The 16,630-nt window shown below is 31.0% G+C and overlaps 1 protein-coding gene across 2 annotated transcripts; it reads left to right on the forward strand.

Moving 5' to 3' along the window:
- The first annotated feature begins 7,615 nt into the window (after positions 1–7,615).
- Positions 7,616–12,582, forward strand: LOC111904522 (molybdenum cofactor sulfurase). 2 transcript variants are annotated; one of them, XM_023900269.3, is made up of 19 exons: positions 7,616–7,917; positions 8,030–8,128; positions 8,279–8,337; positions 8,405–8,720; positions 8,813–8,939; positions 9,025–9,127; positions 9,272–9,317; positions 9,396–9,434; positions 9,507–9,663; positions 9,744–9,846; positions 9,947–10,063; positions 10,139–10,216; positions 10,306–10,407; positions 10,480–10,648; positions 10,756–10,820; positions 10,956–11,104; positions 11,630–11,975; positions 12,076–12,186; positions 12,280–12,582. In XM_023900269.3, the coding sequence occupies exons 1-19, from the start codon at positions 7,779–7,781 to the stop codon at positions 12,385–12,387; spliced, it is 2,433 nt and encodes an 810-aa protein (XP_023756037.1). In that variant the 5' UTR covers positions 7,616–7,778; the 3' UTR covers positions 12,388–12,582. The 2 variants fall into 2 exon arrangements, with proteins under 2 accessions (XP_023756037.1, XP_023756038.1); XM_023900270.3 differs by having other exon boundaries at positions 7,888–7,917; positions 8,213–8,337.
- The last annotated feature ends 4,048 nt before the right edge of the window (positions 12,583–16,630 follow it).

The following is a 16,630-nucleotide window of genomic DNA, read 5'->3' on the forward strand; positions in this document are numbered from 1 at the left end:
TATTATATTTGCAACTAGAAAGGTTTCCCCCGCGTTGCGGGGTGAAAGGTGTTGCTTTTGTTTGAAACTATAGCATGTTGCGGGGTGGAAGGTGTTGCTTTTGTTGGAAACTATAACATGTTGTCTAAATTGGTACCTACAATAAAGTATGTTGTTATTCTTTGCAACTCACCCATTTTGACATAAATATATTTGAAATGTATATAATAATTAAAAAACGTGCAAATAGGTAGTGATGTAGTAATTGATGATCTATCAGATTCGATAAAAAGGGAAAAACCTAACGTTATAAATGGAGATTACATAGCTCAGGAATGAATAAATTTGTGCTTTTGAGAAACGTTAAAAGAACATTGTAAAGTTAGTAGTTGCTGGCAAAATGAAGAATAGAAGCAAAGATTAAAAGAACATAGAAAAGTTAACATGATGTGTAACAAACCACAGTAGCTCTAATGTTTTTGTAAACATTGTTTCAGTACCTGGAACTTGGACATTTTTAAAAGAAAACGATACCGTCTCGGGACACGATATAACTATAGTCATTGAAAGAGTCTATGATATGATAAACAACCAAAAAATGATTAATTGAGCATTACATCAAAATGGTTGTTATCAAAACATTTCATATACTACAACATGAAAAAGTAAAAGGGTTGCCAAAGTTAGAAAAAAGTAGGAACACATAGCATCATATTCAAAATGGAAACAAAATTTATAAGCATCATAGTTAATAATACATTTGTATGTTGATAATCCTCAAATATCCTAACCACCAATACTGCAAAGAAACTTCAAACAGTGGAAGATAATCACCAATTTTCCATCAAAAGATGCAAGATACTCACTAATTTTACATTTATAATTCAGTATCTCCTCATGAGTTGTTTTTCCTTTTCTTGCTTTAAAAATATTAAATGGACCAAGAAAATATAGTTATAAATAAAGGGTAATGTAAAAAGATATTTAAGTAGTGTTTGATGTGATGGGAAAGGAGAAGGAATGGAAATGGTTCAATCTATTACATTTTCCATTGCATTCCATCTAACAAACATACCCTAAAAGGTAAATTGTAAAAAATGAAAAGAAACGGAAGTAAAGATGGTGGTTAGAAGTACCTTTACAATATTTTTGGTGCAAATCATTACTTCCACTTTCAAGATATCATAAATCACTGGAATTCAGTTTACGTCCTTACATTCCTACAAACTCATCCAACATACCACCAATTTAGCATTTGTCAAAAATTATACATCGAAAAAAGTGGGTAAATTATTTGAACATGTGCTTGTTATCATTAATCATTTCTATTGCATCATTTTGTTAAAATGGTAAGAGTCGCGTCGCACATATCTACAACAGTTGCACCTAATCTTGTCACACACTAAAAAACTCAATCCTTATCATAAAAGATCACAAAATGGAAAATAGAAATATCAATAATAGAATTAAATTTTTTACCCGACTGATGTCAGTAAATTGTTTGAATAAGTTCATATTGGCAGCCCATGGACCATCATGTTCATATCCAAACCCAGCCACCATTAGAGATCGTTGAGACTTATCGGGTGTCACCTAACATGAATTTTTTGCCCATTACAAAATAGACATACTTAATTACTCGCAATCATAACAAAAATGCATACAATACATTCACCAACACATGGCATCCCCAACAAACTCTACCTACCAACAAAAATGTAAAAAGCTCAATAAGAATTTTAAAAGATATTTCATATATTTCAACCATTAAATTAAAGAAGTGAAATAGGCTATGAATATGATATTATATATATTATAACAACAGTTGCAAGCTTTCCTTTGAAGAGCACTCTCACAAAGACCGCAAAGGTTGGATACCCATTAGCAAAATCTATTGTTCCATCTATATAGTTGAAAGAAATGAGTATATATTTTAGGTGAATGTGATTTTGATATAACTAAAAAGATTGTTGAATCACATACCCAAAGGCCTGAACCATAATTTCAACAAGAGAGAACTCATTCATCAGATAAAAATGTCCAACAATCCAAAGACTGCAACCGTCGGTGTTCTCTGCTGTCAAATCTGTCAAATGAAAACGTGAAATAAAAAAAATCATTGAGAGTAAAGATCATTTATAACTGGCATCAAAAACTATATAGATTCCTAACTTAACCTTCCAATTCTGAAATTCAGTTAAATTTTTTTCATTCCGACATTTTATTAAACACGTCATATGCATCTAAATTTAAAATTTTCTTTTCAAAAAAAAAAAGCAAACTAAAATATGGTGAACCAAAGAAGGACGACTGATTACTGACCATCTGTAACAAATAGTTGCTAACCAAAAAAACCCCAAATTAATCACAGTATACGAACCTCGATGTACATAAAGTTTCGAACAGAACTTGTGAGGAACCTTACAGAGAACGTGGAAGCCCAAATTAAAGACGGAAAACCCTTTGGTGTATTGCTTTGAACATGGAGCACAGAAAAAGAAAAATGGAGAAGTAGAGAGACTCTTCATTGGAAGAGGGAGGTATTGAACATGGCTTCCATGGCTAATACGTGACCTGAAGCAAAACTGATTTGCAGAGACGACACACGTATGTGTACAACATCGATGGACGGACGTCTCTGAGGATGGGTACTTTTGGTTTTGGTCGAAGAAACGTTGTGCGCTTCATTGGGCCTGTGATGGTACTATGGTATTATGGAGAATTCAACAATACATGACGACTCTTTCAATTATGTTCCCAATTGATCGTTTTCATTTCCCACTTTTCTAATTTCAAGAGGCTCGTACGTCTGGAAGCAGATGGAAAAAGCTTTGAGTATAGAAGCATAAAAAACACATAAACTGGTTGAACCCTAGAATATGAAACTCCCAACAACAATTACTGCTTTTCCTATCTTTCTGATCATCTTCAACATCATTGACTTACTCTTAATAAAGTTGATTTTAGTAGAAGATAAATAGAATAAAAGAGGAGAAATAAAGATTTAGAACCTGATAAGTATATAAGCCGACTTCTTCAAAACCTGGAACAAAAAACCAAATGAAATTAGAAATTTATACTTGATGGATTCAAATCAAACGGACAAAATAAAATCGAGTGAAAGAGGGATTTCAAAGCAGAAGATTGAGGGCCTAACCAATGGTATGTGTGTTAGATCGAGTATATAAAGGGAGGGTAAGAGTTGGAGGTGGTTGCAGAAAGTGGGAGTCGATTGATTGAATCGACCTATCCCTCTTCCAGATAAGACGCATAGTCGACGTTGTCATCGAAAATCGCAAGACAGGGAACACTCTGATGATCGTTGAGTCGCCAGTCTTGGAGAAGCCGACGCCAGAAAGCTGGTAGAAAACGGGGGAGACGAAAAATGAGGGGTTTATGAACGAAACAAAATGAGGTAGATAGTGATCAGGTTTACCTCTTCTGTTGGCGGTGGGAAACATGTAGAACATGGAGAGAAAAACATGCGGAGGGATAAGGGGAAAAAACGCGTGTCCAAACACGTACACGTATCCAACCTTTAACCGGTAAAAAAGAACAACACGTGTACGCAAAATATATAAAATGGCAAAATATGACCTTCTAAGAAAAACGATACAAAATTGTAACCATATATATAAACGGAGGACCATTTCTGCCAATTTCTTTACTGTAACTAAGGGTAGAGAAATTTAATATATATATATATATATATATATATATATATATATATATATATATATATATATATATATATATATATATATATATATATATACTAGGTGTGAAACCCGTGTATTACACAGGTTTATTAAAAATAAATATTTAATATAAATATTTAAACATTAAATATTTTATAAAATAATACTTCTACATAACATAATGTAATCTTTTGGAACATTGATTAAACAAATCAAATATTCTTTAGAGCATTTATGAGACTTTGTTATCAAATTAATAGAATGATTCTATTTCCTTATAAAACTCATTAGAATTTTGTAGACTTTTATTTTAAAAAAGTAGAAATTCCCAAAAAATGACAAGTGGAAAATAATAATTCTAAAACTCCCACAAAATTACATGTGCCAAAACACTTAAAAATTTGACAAATGACAAAAAAACATTTATTTATTAGAAATGATATATATATATATATATATATATATATATATATATATATATATATATATATATATATATATATATATATATAATTGTGATTGGCTGACATCAATATCACAAACTATTATTACAGGTTGGAAGTCAAAATCACAAACTATTATTATTTACATTTAGATATATAAATATTATTTGGTGGTTTCAATAGGTTAATTTATAATAATATTTTAAATAAAAAAATCAATATATATTAAGCAAATTAATTAAATCAAAGACATAATAAGTGATACAATTATAAAAATCTAAATATATTATATATGAATAACTTTGATTTCAGTTTTTGTATTAGAAATACAAAAGTATGGATGTGTTTTTAACATGATTATTGTTTATATCATATCTAAAGGTGGGGTTTACAACATGTCGTAATCGAAATAAGACTTATTCGATTTTAGGGTGTTAAAATTCTAAATGATAAAAGAAGACTTATTCAATTTTGGGGTGTTCAAATTCTAAATGATAACCACTATGCCAAATTCTTGTGGTTATACAAAATCATTGTCGATTCTAGTTTTATGGTTTCAGAGCTAATTTAGTAAATTTAAGCAAAAAAGACAAGCTATAAATATAGACAATGAGAATAAATATAAAATTAGGGATGTCAAAAAGTCTCATGAGACCCCAAACACGTGGGGCCCCGATCCCATTGAGGGGATATGTGTTAAAAAAAACTGGGGACGGGGCGGGGGCGGAGACAAGATTAATCTCCGTTTTAATTTTGGAGGCGGGGACGGGGTAGGCAGTCCTGTCCCGAACCCCTTATGGGCATAGTTGTCAATAGCGATCATAGCGGTCGTTATAGCGTATAGATATATGGTCGTTATTGAGTGCTTAGCGACAAATAGCGAGGTGTATAGCGACATTAGGGGGTTTATTCATTTTTTTTTCTCCTTTTTAAGGAATAAATAAGAATAAAAGCGATAAGGGTTGAAGTTTTGAACGTTTTTATCTAGTTTAATGGTTTTTTCCTTATTTATTGATTATAAATTTATAATAACCACAAATATTTTTAATTTTTATACGTATCGCTAAATATGAAATAGCGTTCGCTATTTCATCGCTATCGCGCTACATAGCATATAGGTAGCTCGTCGCTATTTACCGCTATTTGCTATCGATAAATAAACCCATGGGGGCCCATTAATATATATATATATATATATATATATATATATATATATATATATATATATATATATATATATATATATATATATATATATATATATGATTTTGAGCTTCCAAAAGTAAACAAAAAAAATCATGTTTGTAAGTTGTTAGTATGACATTTTTAAGATGTGATAACATTTTTGTTTTAAACATGTAAAATTATGTTATAAATAACTATTTTTAACCTAAAAAACAGTTTCTTTAAGCCCAAAAAAATAATTTCATTTAGCCCAATAAAAATATCCAAAAATTAGTCGGGACGGGGAAACGAAGGTCGGGGCGGGGAGTAGTCCATGAATTCAGGGGCGCGAGCGGGGTTGGAGGTGGGGAGGCTGGAACTTTCGGGGGCAGGGGCGGGGCGAGGGAATGGAGAAATTTCAGGGGTGGGGTGGGGGTGGGGGATGCAATAAACGTCTCGTTTACCTGTGTTGACATCCCTATATAAAATTAGGTATTTGGTTTCTCTAACAAAGATATATGTTACATTAATTTATATTAAATTAATATTCTATTAATTTGTATAATAAAATAGAATTCTAACCAATGTGTGCATCCATATTTCAGTCGCAACCACATTTTGTATGATTTTGATTTTACCTTAATGATAGAAAAAAGGTAATTAATTAAAACATAATTGTATATATTATAAAAAGAAACTTATTTCATTGCATAGACTTGTAAAAAAACTGTAACTACGTTACATAAATAAATGATTAGGTATGTAAGTATTTAAGTTTTATTAGTGGATATTTAATATTTAATTTAATATCATTACGTAACTATTGAAGTTTTATATTTAAGGCAGGGGTGGCAAATCGGGTCATCGTGTTGTGTTTCTGTCTGACACGACACGACAAGGTTTTTTGTAACACGAAACGATGTCGTATTTTTTTAATTAACGCGAAAACGAACCAATTAAAAAACGACAAACACGACACGACACGACAAACATAATATAACAATTAGTTTATTTAATCATACATAATACGAAAAACACGACAAATAAATAAATCGTGTCAATTTTGTGTCGAATTTTGAACACGAACACAACACGACACAACATCGTGTTTTTTACACGTGACATGAACATGACACGAACACGAATTCAAATTTCAATTTCGTCCCAATTTCGTTTCGTGTCATGTCGTGTCAACAATTGTCACCCCTAATTTAAGGTAATTAAAGCACTTCAGAACACTTACACTACACATTATGTTGCATTAGTGCTACGACGTTGTTTTTCTTTAGTTCACCAAAATCAAATAAACAAACGAGATATACAACAATGTGTCGTCTATTGCGTACATAGTTAGAATCGTAAACCATGCCACATAATATAGTTTAGTTTTTCAAAACCTAAAACTTTACCGTGAATATTATAAACCAAGTTATGCAGTGTGGTGAGGTGCATTGTAATTTGTGGTTTATGAAACAAACATTATAAATGTTAAAACCCTAACTTATTTAGATAGATAATTGAAGCTAACAATATGCAATGATGAAAACATCCTCATTAGATTTGAATTTCGTCCATCAATACACCACATCCAACTTTCCATAATTTTTATGACAAATATAACAGTTGAATTTACGAAAATACAAAATATGATAGTTGTAAATAATTGTGTCTTATTTTCAAATCATTTTGAATCACTTTAATCATAGCTGCAAGAAGTCAAACACGATAAAAATACTCTCAGATGGTGAATTTCTCCAAAAATATCCATTTGCCTCTATTTGTTTGTGTCTAATTACAATGTAGTGAAAAATGAATGATAAATGTATATTTTTCTTTAGTATGTGGTGCACTGCATTTTGAAATCCCATTTTGTATTGAAAAAACCATAAAGCACACAACATATTACGGTTTGACAAAATTACAAACTGCACCGTGAAAGTTCTATATCGCGTTATGCATCAGTTTGATGAACAACTTGGATCCCAATTTCACCTTTAAAGCCAGTTGAAATTTTCGATTTTCTTGTTTATAAGAAAAATCGGTTCAGATTCTTCCAAAGATTGATCGATTAATACATAACCTTTGATCCGAACAAACCTAATAAATCCCAATTTCACCTTTGAAATCAGTTGAAACCTAATTTTGATTTTACTGTTTACAAGAAAATTTGGATTCAAATTCTTCCAAAAACTGATCGATTAATATCATAACCTAATAAATCCTAAAATAACCTAAGCTCAAATAAATCCAAAAACTGTGCTACAATATATTGGGCCATATAAATATCGTCAGTCCATAATTTAAAACCCCATAAGCCCATTTGTAGGTTGGTCGCCACTCGCCACTTCAAACGTGCACCATCTGAATTACAGTCATTCAAACGAAAAAAACACTAAGCAGATGCCAAAAAAGAAAAGATGTCTTTTCATTTGATACACGATTCGAAGTTCTTCTTGAAGCAAAAGATCGAATACCTGGTGTGCGAAGTCCGAAGATGAATATGATTCCACCAAATACGAGCATGGACGCTGCAAGGAAACAGTTCTTGAAGGAATTCGGTGAATCTTACGGTTATCCGAATGCTCCCAAGCACATCGATGATCTCCGAGCTACTGAATTTAAAAGACTCGATGGTAAGCCCTCTTGATAAATGATAATCCATCCATCTTCGACTGTTCTTATAGAAAGTGGATTGATATTTGTTATGCTACTTTTTTTTTGATTGCTTGTGGAATTTCTTTGTAGGAAATGTCTACTTGGATCACGCTGGTGCAACTTTATATTCTGAATTACAGATGGAGGCAATATTTAGAGATCTTACTACCACTGTATACGGAAATCCTCGTATCCTTTTTCTGCAATTTTCTAGTTTCATTCGTTTATATCATTTCTAGTCATTGTTCTCTTCCTTTACATATGAAAAATTAGCTGGATTCTCTAATTATCACGCCTTTTGAGCAGCTTATGTTTGATACCTTAATCTATGATCATTAGATACTCAAAGCAGCTCTAGCTTGACCTCATCAGACATTGTAGAAGATGCTCGTCATCAGGTAACTTGTTGTACACACACATACTTATCAATTTCTGTTGCATAAATATTTATATGATTACTTATAGGTTCTCAAAATCTGTAATGCATCACCAAAAGAGTACAAATGTATTTTCACTTCTGGAGCAACAGCAGCTCTTAAACTTGTTGGTGAGGCTTTTCCTTGGAGCAATGAAAGCACTTTCATGTATACAATTGAGAACCACAACAGTGTCCTTGGGATCAGAGAGTATGCTCTCAATAAAGGAGCTGCAGCATTAGCAATAGACTTTGAGGAAACTGCACAATCTGATACATTTGGAAGCACTAAATCTTCCATCAAAGTCTCACAGTATCCTATACCAAAGAGAAGTGAAGCTAGGGTTTCAAACAAAGATCCTACTGGTAGCCTTTTTTAGTCAAAACCTAACAGTTGATGTTTATAAATTCATTTTGTATGATAAGATTAATAGTAAATACTTTCTTTTTATATGCAGGACATACATACAATTTATTTGCTTTTCCTACAGAGTGTAATTTCTCAGGAGTGAGGTTTAATCTTGATTTGATAGACATGATTAAGGAAGATTCAGAGCGAATATTGGGAGGTTCTCAACATTCCAGGTGTGAGATTTACTTTCTGGAATATGTAATTAAAATATTAAATAAACATTATATTTAATGTTGATGATTTGTTTACATATACCAGGGGATCATGGATGGTTTTACTTGATGCTGCAAAAGGTTGTTCTACAGAACCTCCGGATTTATCAAAGCATAAGGCAGATTTTGTTGTGATCTCATTTTACAAGGTATGCCTTTTCAACTTCCAGTTAGTAAAATAAAATAAGAAGACCCATAATCCCATATATATATATATATATATATATATATATATATATATATATATATATATATATATATATATTTCATTGAATTTACTTTTTTGGATATAGCTTTTTGGCTATCCAACTGGACTTGGAGCTTTGGTAGTTGGAAATGGTAAGTTGAAATTTGAAAATAATTAGATATTTAACAATCATTCCCTTACTTACTCAAGTTTGTTTCTTATTTTTACAGAAGCTGCAAAATTACTAAAGAAGACCTACTTTAGTGGAGGTTTGATTTTTCAAACAAAAAAAAATTAATTTCCTCTGAATTTCGTATAAAACTAAAATTGAAATATTACAGGGACAGTGGCTGCATCGATTGCTGACATTGACTTTGTGAAAAGAAGAGAAGGTATTGAAGAGTCATTTGAAGATGGAACATTATCATTCTTGAATATTGCATCCATTCGCCATGGATTTAATATCCTAAATACTCTCACCACATCAGCCATATCAAGGTATATGCTGTACTACAATATTTTTATAGGAACACAAATTTCTATACTTTCAAACAAAAGTTTATTTATCTATTCTTTAGGCATACCTCATCACTTGCAAGATATACAAAAAATATGCTTTTGGCATTAAGGCATGCAAATGGTGTGGAGGTTTGCAAGATATATGGACTTCATTCTCTAAAGGTTAGTGGGACACTCACACTATGAAAGCACATTGCTGTTATGGGCAAAAAAGTAATTTTTTTTTTAATTATAAAAGTAAACATTTGCTTTGATTTAACAGGCAGTGTATAGTGGAGTTGGTCCTGTAATTTCTTTTAACTTGAAACGGTCTGATGGTTCTTGGGTTGGCCATCGTGAAGTGGAAAAATTGGCTTTTTTGTCTGGAATTCAACTAAGGGTAACATTTATAAATTTTATAAAATTTATGATGTGTAAGTTTTATATATATTTTATTTTTTTCTATATTGTGTAGACAGGATGCTTTTGTAATCCTGGTGCATGTGCCAAGTATCTTGGTTTATCTCATTCAGATCTGATATCCAACATTGAGGTGAGTGTGAGTCTTTTTATATAAAAAAAAATATATATATAATCTAATAAAATACCATTAAAATTTTTATTATATATATATTTTGTTAGGCTGGACATGTATGCTGGGATGATTATGATATATTAAATGGGAAACCAACTGGAGCTGTTAGAGTATCTTTTGGATATATGTCAACTTTTGAAGATGCATGGGTATGTTGTATTTTATACAACATATATAAATCTCAAAACATTTTTAATTTTCTTTTAACTTTTTTTTTACAGAAATTCATTGACTTTGTTGTGAGATCTTTTGTATTGTTGCCTACCAATGGTATAAATCTTAATCCATTAAGATCCACAGAAAGTTCACATCATCTTACATCAATTGTGGTGTATCCAATAAAGTCATGCTCAGGGTTCAGAGTGGACACTTGGCCTCTCAGCAGTACTGGTAGAGAGTTGTAAGCTGCATGTTTTTTTCTGTTAAATCTTTTTATAAGCAAGGGTAATTTTGTCATTTTTTGACTTTACCTTGTTCGATTTGCATTTTCTATCCAGGATTGTTATATGATCGAGAGTGGCTTCTCAAAAGCATGAATGGTGAAGTTCTTACACAGAAGAAGGTGAGCAATTATTTACCAAAAAACTATATATTTTTTACTCATAAATATGTTGCTATTATGGGTAAAAAAAAAATGTAAGTTGTTGCTATTCTTTGTGATTAGATGTATTTATATTATTTTTGTTTGGTGTTGTAGGTACCTGAAATGTACTATATAAACACAAAGATTGACCTAAAAATGGGAATGCTTCATGTGGAATCTTCTAGATGCAAAGAGAAACTATCTATTGAACTCAAATCTGATACTTTTTCTGTAGTAGAAGAAATTAATATACATGCCCAAAGGTATTTTCAAGTGGGTATTATTACAGTCTTTTAATTGCTTCAAAAAGTCAAACTGTTCTTTTTTCTCGAGTAAATTACATTTTTGGTCCCAGAGTGTAGCCAGTTTTTGCAATTTTGGTCCTAAAAGATTTCTCTTAAAATTTCGGTCCTTATTTGAGATTTGTGTAATGTTTTTGGGCCCTGTTCTACTCTCGAGTAAATTGCATTTTTGGTCCCTAATTATAGCCGATTTTTGCAACTTTGGTCCAAAAAAGATTTCTCTTGCAATTTTGGTCCTTATTCGAGTTTTTTTGTGACATTTTTGGTCCCTGTTCCATGCTATGACGTTATATTTGGGACCAAAATTGCAAAAATAAACTATTTGGACCAAAATTTGTCATTTTACTTGGAAAATAGACCAATAGCGTTACAAAAACCTCAAATACGGACCAAATTTGCATAAAACAACTATTCTCATGGACCAAAAATGTAATTCACTCTTTTTTTTTTTTTTTTTTTTTTTTTTTTTCGGTTTTTATTACACAGATATGAAGTTTTGGGATATGATAACAAGATTGACGAATGGTTTAGTAAAGCAGTTGGGCGTCCTTGTTATCTGTTAAGATCAAGTTCTAGACGCTGTAACCACTTTAACAGAAACAAAAACAAAAACATGGGCACATGTAGAGATGTGAATACTAGATTAAACTTCGTGAATGAAGCCCAGATTTTAATGGTATCTGAGGAGAGTGTATCTGACCTCAATTCTAGACTAGATTCTAACAGGTTTGTTGATCCAATGATATTCCGACCTAATCTAGTTATATCTGGTGGTGGGCCCTGTGTTGAAGACACGTGGACTGGTCTCAAGATTGGAAATAATCACTTCATGGTTAGTTATAAAATGGGCAAATAACATATGATTGTTAAATGTGGCATTTTTTTAAAAAAAAATTTGTTGCTGATAATTATGGTATGCGAACTTTTTGTAGTCATTGGGTGGGTGTAATCGTTGCCAGATGATTAATTTGAATTATGAAGGTGGTGAGGTAAAGAGATCAAATGAGCCTTTAGCTACTTTAGCATCATACAGGAGAGAAAAGGTTGACAATTTTACTCTTTTGTCCTTAGAAATCTAACTTTTATATTTCATTTTTGTTTTAAAAAAAAATTGGAATTTTTTATGGTTGAAATAGGGGAAAATACTCTTTGGAATTTTACTGAGGTATGAGTGTGACAATGAGGTTGGGGAAGAGATGTCTTCATGGCTTCAAGTGGGACAAGAAGTACACCCCGATACATAAAATGATAATATCATAATACGACTTTGTACATGTAATGTTAATCTTATAAAGTTTAATTCTACTTTTGGAGATTTAAGTCTTAGAATTTATGATGTGATCATGTAATAAGGTTTGTATGATATGTTTGCGTATATTTCATGCGCACACAACGTGTAGTGATAATCAAAACTTGGATCTCGAATTGGATTAGTTGAAGTCAAATCACTAAATCCTTGTAAGGCTTGTATGTTGGTAGGTTTTACAAGAGAGCCCGAAATTACTTATAGAATTTTGTGTGTATATATATATATATATATATATATATATATATATATATATATATATATATATATATATATATATATATATATATATATATATATAATGGGCAGGTATGTGGTGGTTGACAACGGTTTGGATATTGTCATAATTATGTGGATGTTGGCTACAGTTTTGGATATTGTTAGTTATGTGGCATTTGACAACAATTTTGGATATTGTAAGTCGGTTATTTGGCAGGAATCGTTTTGGATATTGTCGGTTAGCTATGTGGTGGTTGACTACAGTTTTGGATATTGTAAGTTGGTTATTTGGCAAGAATTGTTTTGGATATTGTCAGTTGGTTATGTGGTAGTTGACAACAGTTTTGGATATTGTCGGTTAGCTATGTGGCGAGTTTTGGATATTGTTAGTTAGTTATCTGGTGGTTAACAACAATTTTGGATATTGTAAGTTGGTTATTTGGCAAGAATCGTTTTGGATATTGTCAGTTAGTTATGTGGTACTTGACAACGGTTTTGGATATTGTCGGTTAACTATGTGGTGGTTGACAATAGTTTTAGATATTGTTAGTTTATTATGTTGCATTTGACAACAATTTTGGATATTGTAAGTTAGCTATTTGGCGACGATCGTTTTGGATATTGTCAGTTATGTGGCGTTTGACAACAGTTTTAAATATTGTTTGTTAGTTATGTGGTGGTTGACAATAATATTGGATATTGCTGGATGGTATTTATTTTAGGACCTTGTCTAGTATTAAACTAAATTATTCATGTAAATCCTAATTTTCTAAAATGTTTGAACTATATTAAAAAGGACAATTGGGATATTTGTGAAATCATCTAGAATATAATTGAATGATTGGGGAGGTTGGTTTTTATGGGTGGCAGGTATAAATGTTGCTTGACTTGTGACTTTGACTATTTCTCCTTCAAATTTGGCTGTTCTTTTTTGGTCTTTAGTTCTTTTCTTTCTTCATCATTGGCTTTTGACTTGGTTTAAAAAGCTTGGGTCTTGCTTTCCATATACAAAACTCCTAATTCACCTTTTTTCCAATTTGTTGATAATGATATTTTTTTGTGGGGTGGATTTTAGCATGTGGGTAGGGCTATGAACATCGAAGAATTTTGATTAGTTCTTGGTCATAAATACTCTTGAAAGCATATGGTTTGTTTGATTTGTAAGAATTAAACCTTTTAGGATTATCAAAGTCATTGCGGGGATCTTTCCTGGAGAGACTTCCATTTTTGCAATTATCCCGAAAATTAAGGGTCATTCTTCTTTCTTGAATCGTATGATGTGTAACTTGATGACTCTGAAATATCAAATTATATTTTTGTTTCTTTCTTGGAGCAATTTTTGGAGGCGGAAGAAAATGAAAGAGAGAAAGAAATTTGTCCTTTTGAGCTATTTGTCAAACAAGAGAAATAAGGGTGAGAGATGTTTAGGGGACCTTCTAGTTTCTATTTAAGAAAAAAAATCATTTTAATAAGTTGAGAAGACTTGTTTTTTAGCAGCTAACTCCCACTCTAATGTAATACTAAATCCACATATGTGATTATTAGTAATTTTTTTGTATACAAAAGTAACAGAAAAATAAATATAATAGAAACTTATTAAAAACCATACAATATTATAGTGGATACTCTTTTAGTTATATTTAGAAGGAAAAAAAACATGTTAACTTATATTATACTTTTTCAATAAGTTTATGATGGTATGCAAATAATAATAATAATAATAATAATAATAATAATAATAATAATAATAATAAAATAAACTTCCACATAAACGAAAATTAGGTAAATAAATAAATAATTTATTACTTTAAAATGGTTCATTCCATTCAAATAAATAAAACAAATAGTTTTCTTATGGTTAATGGTATAAGTACCCCCTTCTTTTTCAATTTCATCCTGAATTTTTTGTCTTTTTTTGTTTTTTCATTATTTTGTTTTTTTGTTGTTTATAATTTATTTGTTTATTTATTTATTATTATGATCATTATTATTATAAATTTCGATAACCGTATAAAATTCAGGCAACATTTTAAAATTCGGATAAAATTTTAAAATTCGGACGACGTTATAAATTTGGAAGATATAATAAAATTCGAACGACTATATAAAATGGAACAAAAACAATGTTTGTCCTTATTTATCATAGATATATTAATTGCTTCGATATTACATTTGTATGGTGTGTTACGCGGATTGAAAGAAAACTTTACTTTTGTTCCATTTTATATAGTTGTTCGAATTTTATAATGTCGTCCGGATTTATATTATTGTTCAAATTTTAAAATGTTGTCCGAATTTATATGGTTATCGAAATTTATAATAATAATAATAATAATAATAATAATAATAATAATAATAATAATAATAATAATAGGTGAACCAAGTATAATCCTAGAAGCTGTTGCATCTCAAGATTTGTGGATATGGCTTTTTTTTGGAGTTGAGGGGTCTAACAACGACATTAATCTTCTTGGTCAGTCTCCTCTTTTCGACGATATTTGGACCGACAAAGCACTTGGTATGTCGTTCACGGTGAACGGGCATTCGTGCAAATACAGTTACTACCTTTGTGATGAGATATATCCTGATTATTCTACATTTATGAAGGCATACTCGGTTCTTCAAAGTGAAAATGCAAAGTTGTTCACAAAAAGGCAGGAATCAGTGAGAAAAGATATCAAGAGGGCATTTGAAGTCCTCAAGCAGACATGACATGTAGTGAAATACGCTACACAACTCTGGGATAAAGACATAATTAAACGAATGGTCGAAGCATGTATTATAATGCATAATATGATTATTGAAGATGAAGGTCGAGCGATTTGCACGTATGATTTGGACGACGTTGTCATCCCGATTGAAGAGTTTTTACCTGGAACGACTGAATTTTTAGCATGGGTTGTTGAAATTCATAACAGCGAAACGAGTTTCAATCTTCGAGAAGATGTCACGGAGCATTTATACCAACTTAACATGAACGAATATTCATTTTTTTTTAGTTTTTTTTTTAATTCTAGGTTATTTAAGTAATGAAGTTTTTAATATTAATGTAATGTTTCTTTATTATTCAATGAAAAACTAGTTAAAAAAATTATATGTTTTTTTTAAGTTGTATTTTTGAATTAAAAAAAATTAAAAAAAAATGATGTGGAGTGGAATAGTAGTGGTGGGTATCTCATAGGTTTAGTGGTAGTTAGTGTTAATGATGTGTCATTCACCATTATAGTGGTTAATCCCTATTCTAATAAATGAATAGTTTTAATCTTTTTTTGACAAGTGTCACTCTAATACAACTCATCATTAATATTATGTCGTGTAGATATATTAAGCAATTCATTTCAAAATTCAAATTTACATTTTCTAATTATATGTTAAATTTGAAGTTATAATAACTTTAAAATTTTGATATATCTCTTAATTAATAATTTATTTAAAATGACTTATTTAAAATAACTGATTAATAATTATAAATTATTATTATAAAGGTTTAATTAATTGTATAACCGTGGTTCCCACGGGTTATAAACTAGTGATGAATATAACACATGACCCAATGAACATATTTTAAGGGGTATTGACATGGGAGAAAGAAAGATCTTGAATGGTGGTCTAGGTATATGAAGCCTATTTTTGTTCAACATAACTATCTTGTTAAAATGGATATAGCATTTTTTTTTGAGGTGACGATGCTCTATGGTTCTGGTGATCGAAGCAGTGCATAGGGAATAGGGTCTTTTGATCACTAACTCAACTACGTCGGTCGGTCCAAAACAGTCAAATGTGTGTGCATAGAGCAATTAGAAAGGAAATGTATGTAGCCTTTTTTTAGTCTTACGTGTTTTCAGATCAACATGATTGTTGGGTGTTGGAGTTAGACGCAGATGATGTTTCTTAATTTCTTCGACTAGAAAGTTTCTTGATGATAAATGATTGTGCGTTTTTCGGGACATACTAGATAGAAC

The sequence above is a fragment of the Lactuca sativa genome, chromosome 7, assembly GCF_002870075.4.
Source record: "Lactuca sativa cultivar Salinas chromosome 7, Lsat_Salinas_v11, whole genome shotgun sequence".
Taxonomy (NCBI): Eukaryota; Viridiplantae; Streptophyta; class Magnoliopsida; order Asterales; family Asteraceae; genus Lactuca; species Lactuca sativa.

What these genes read in the sequence shown, in the direction of transcription:
- LOC111904522 (XM_023900269.3), top strand. Translation starts at nt 7,779, where the DNA reads ATGAATATGATTCCACCAAATACGAGCATGGACGCTGCAAGGAAACAG. An exon ending in CACTGTATACGGAAATCCTC is followed by an intron (nt 8,129 to 8,278) that starts GTATCCTTTTTC and finishes TATGATCATTAG; the next exon opens with ATACTCAAAGCAGCTCTAGC. An exon ending in TTGGCCTCTCAGCAGTACTG is followed by an intron (nt 10,649 to 10,755) that starts GTAGAGAGTTGT and finishes TTTTCTATCCAG; the next exon opens with GATTGTTATATGATCGAGAG.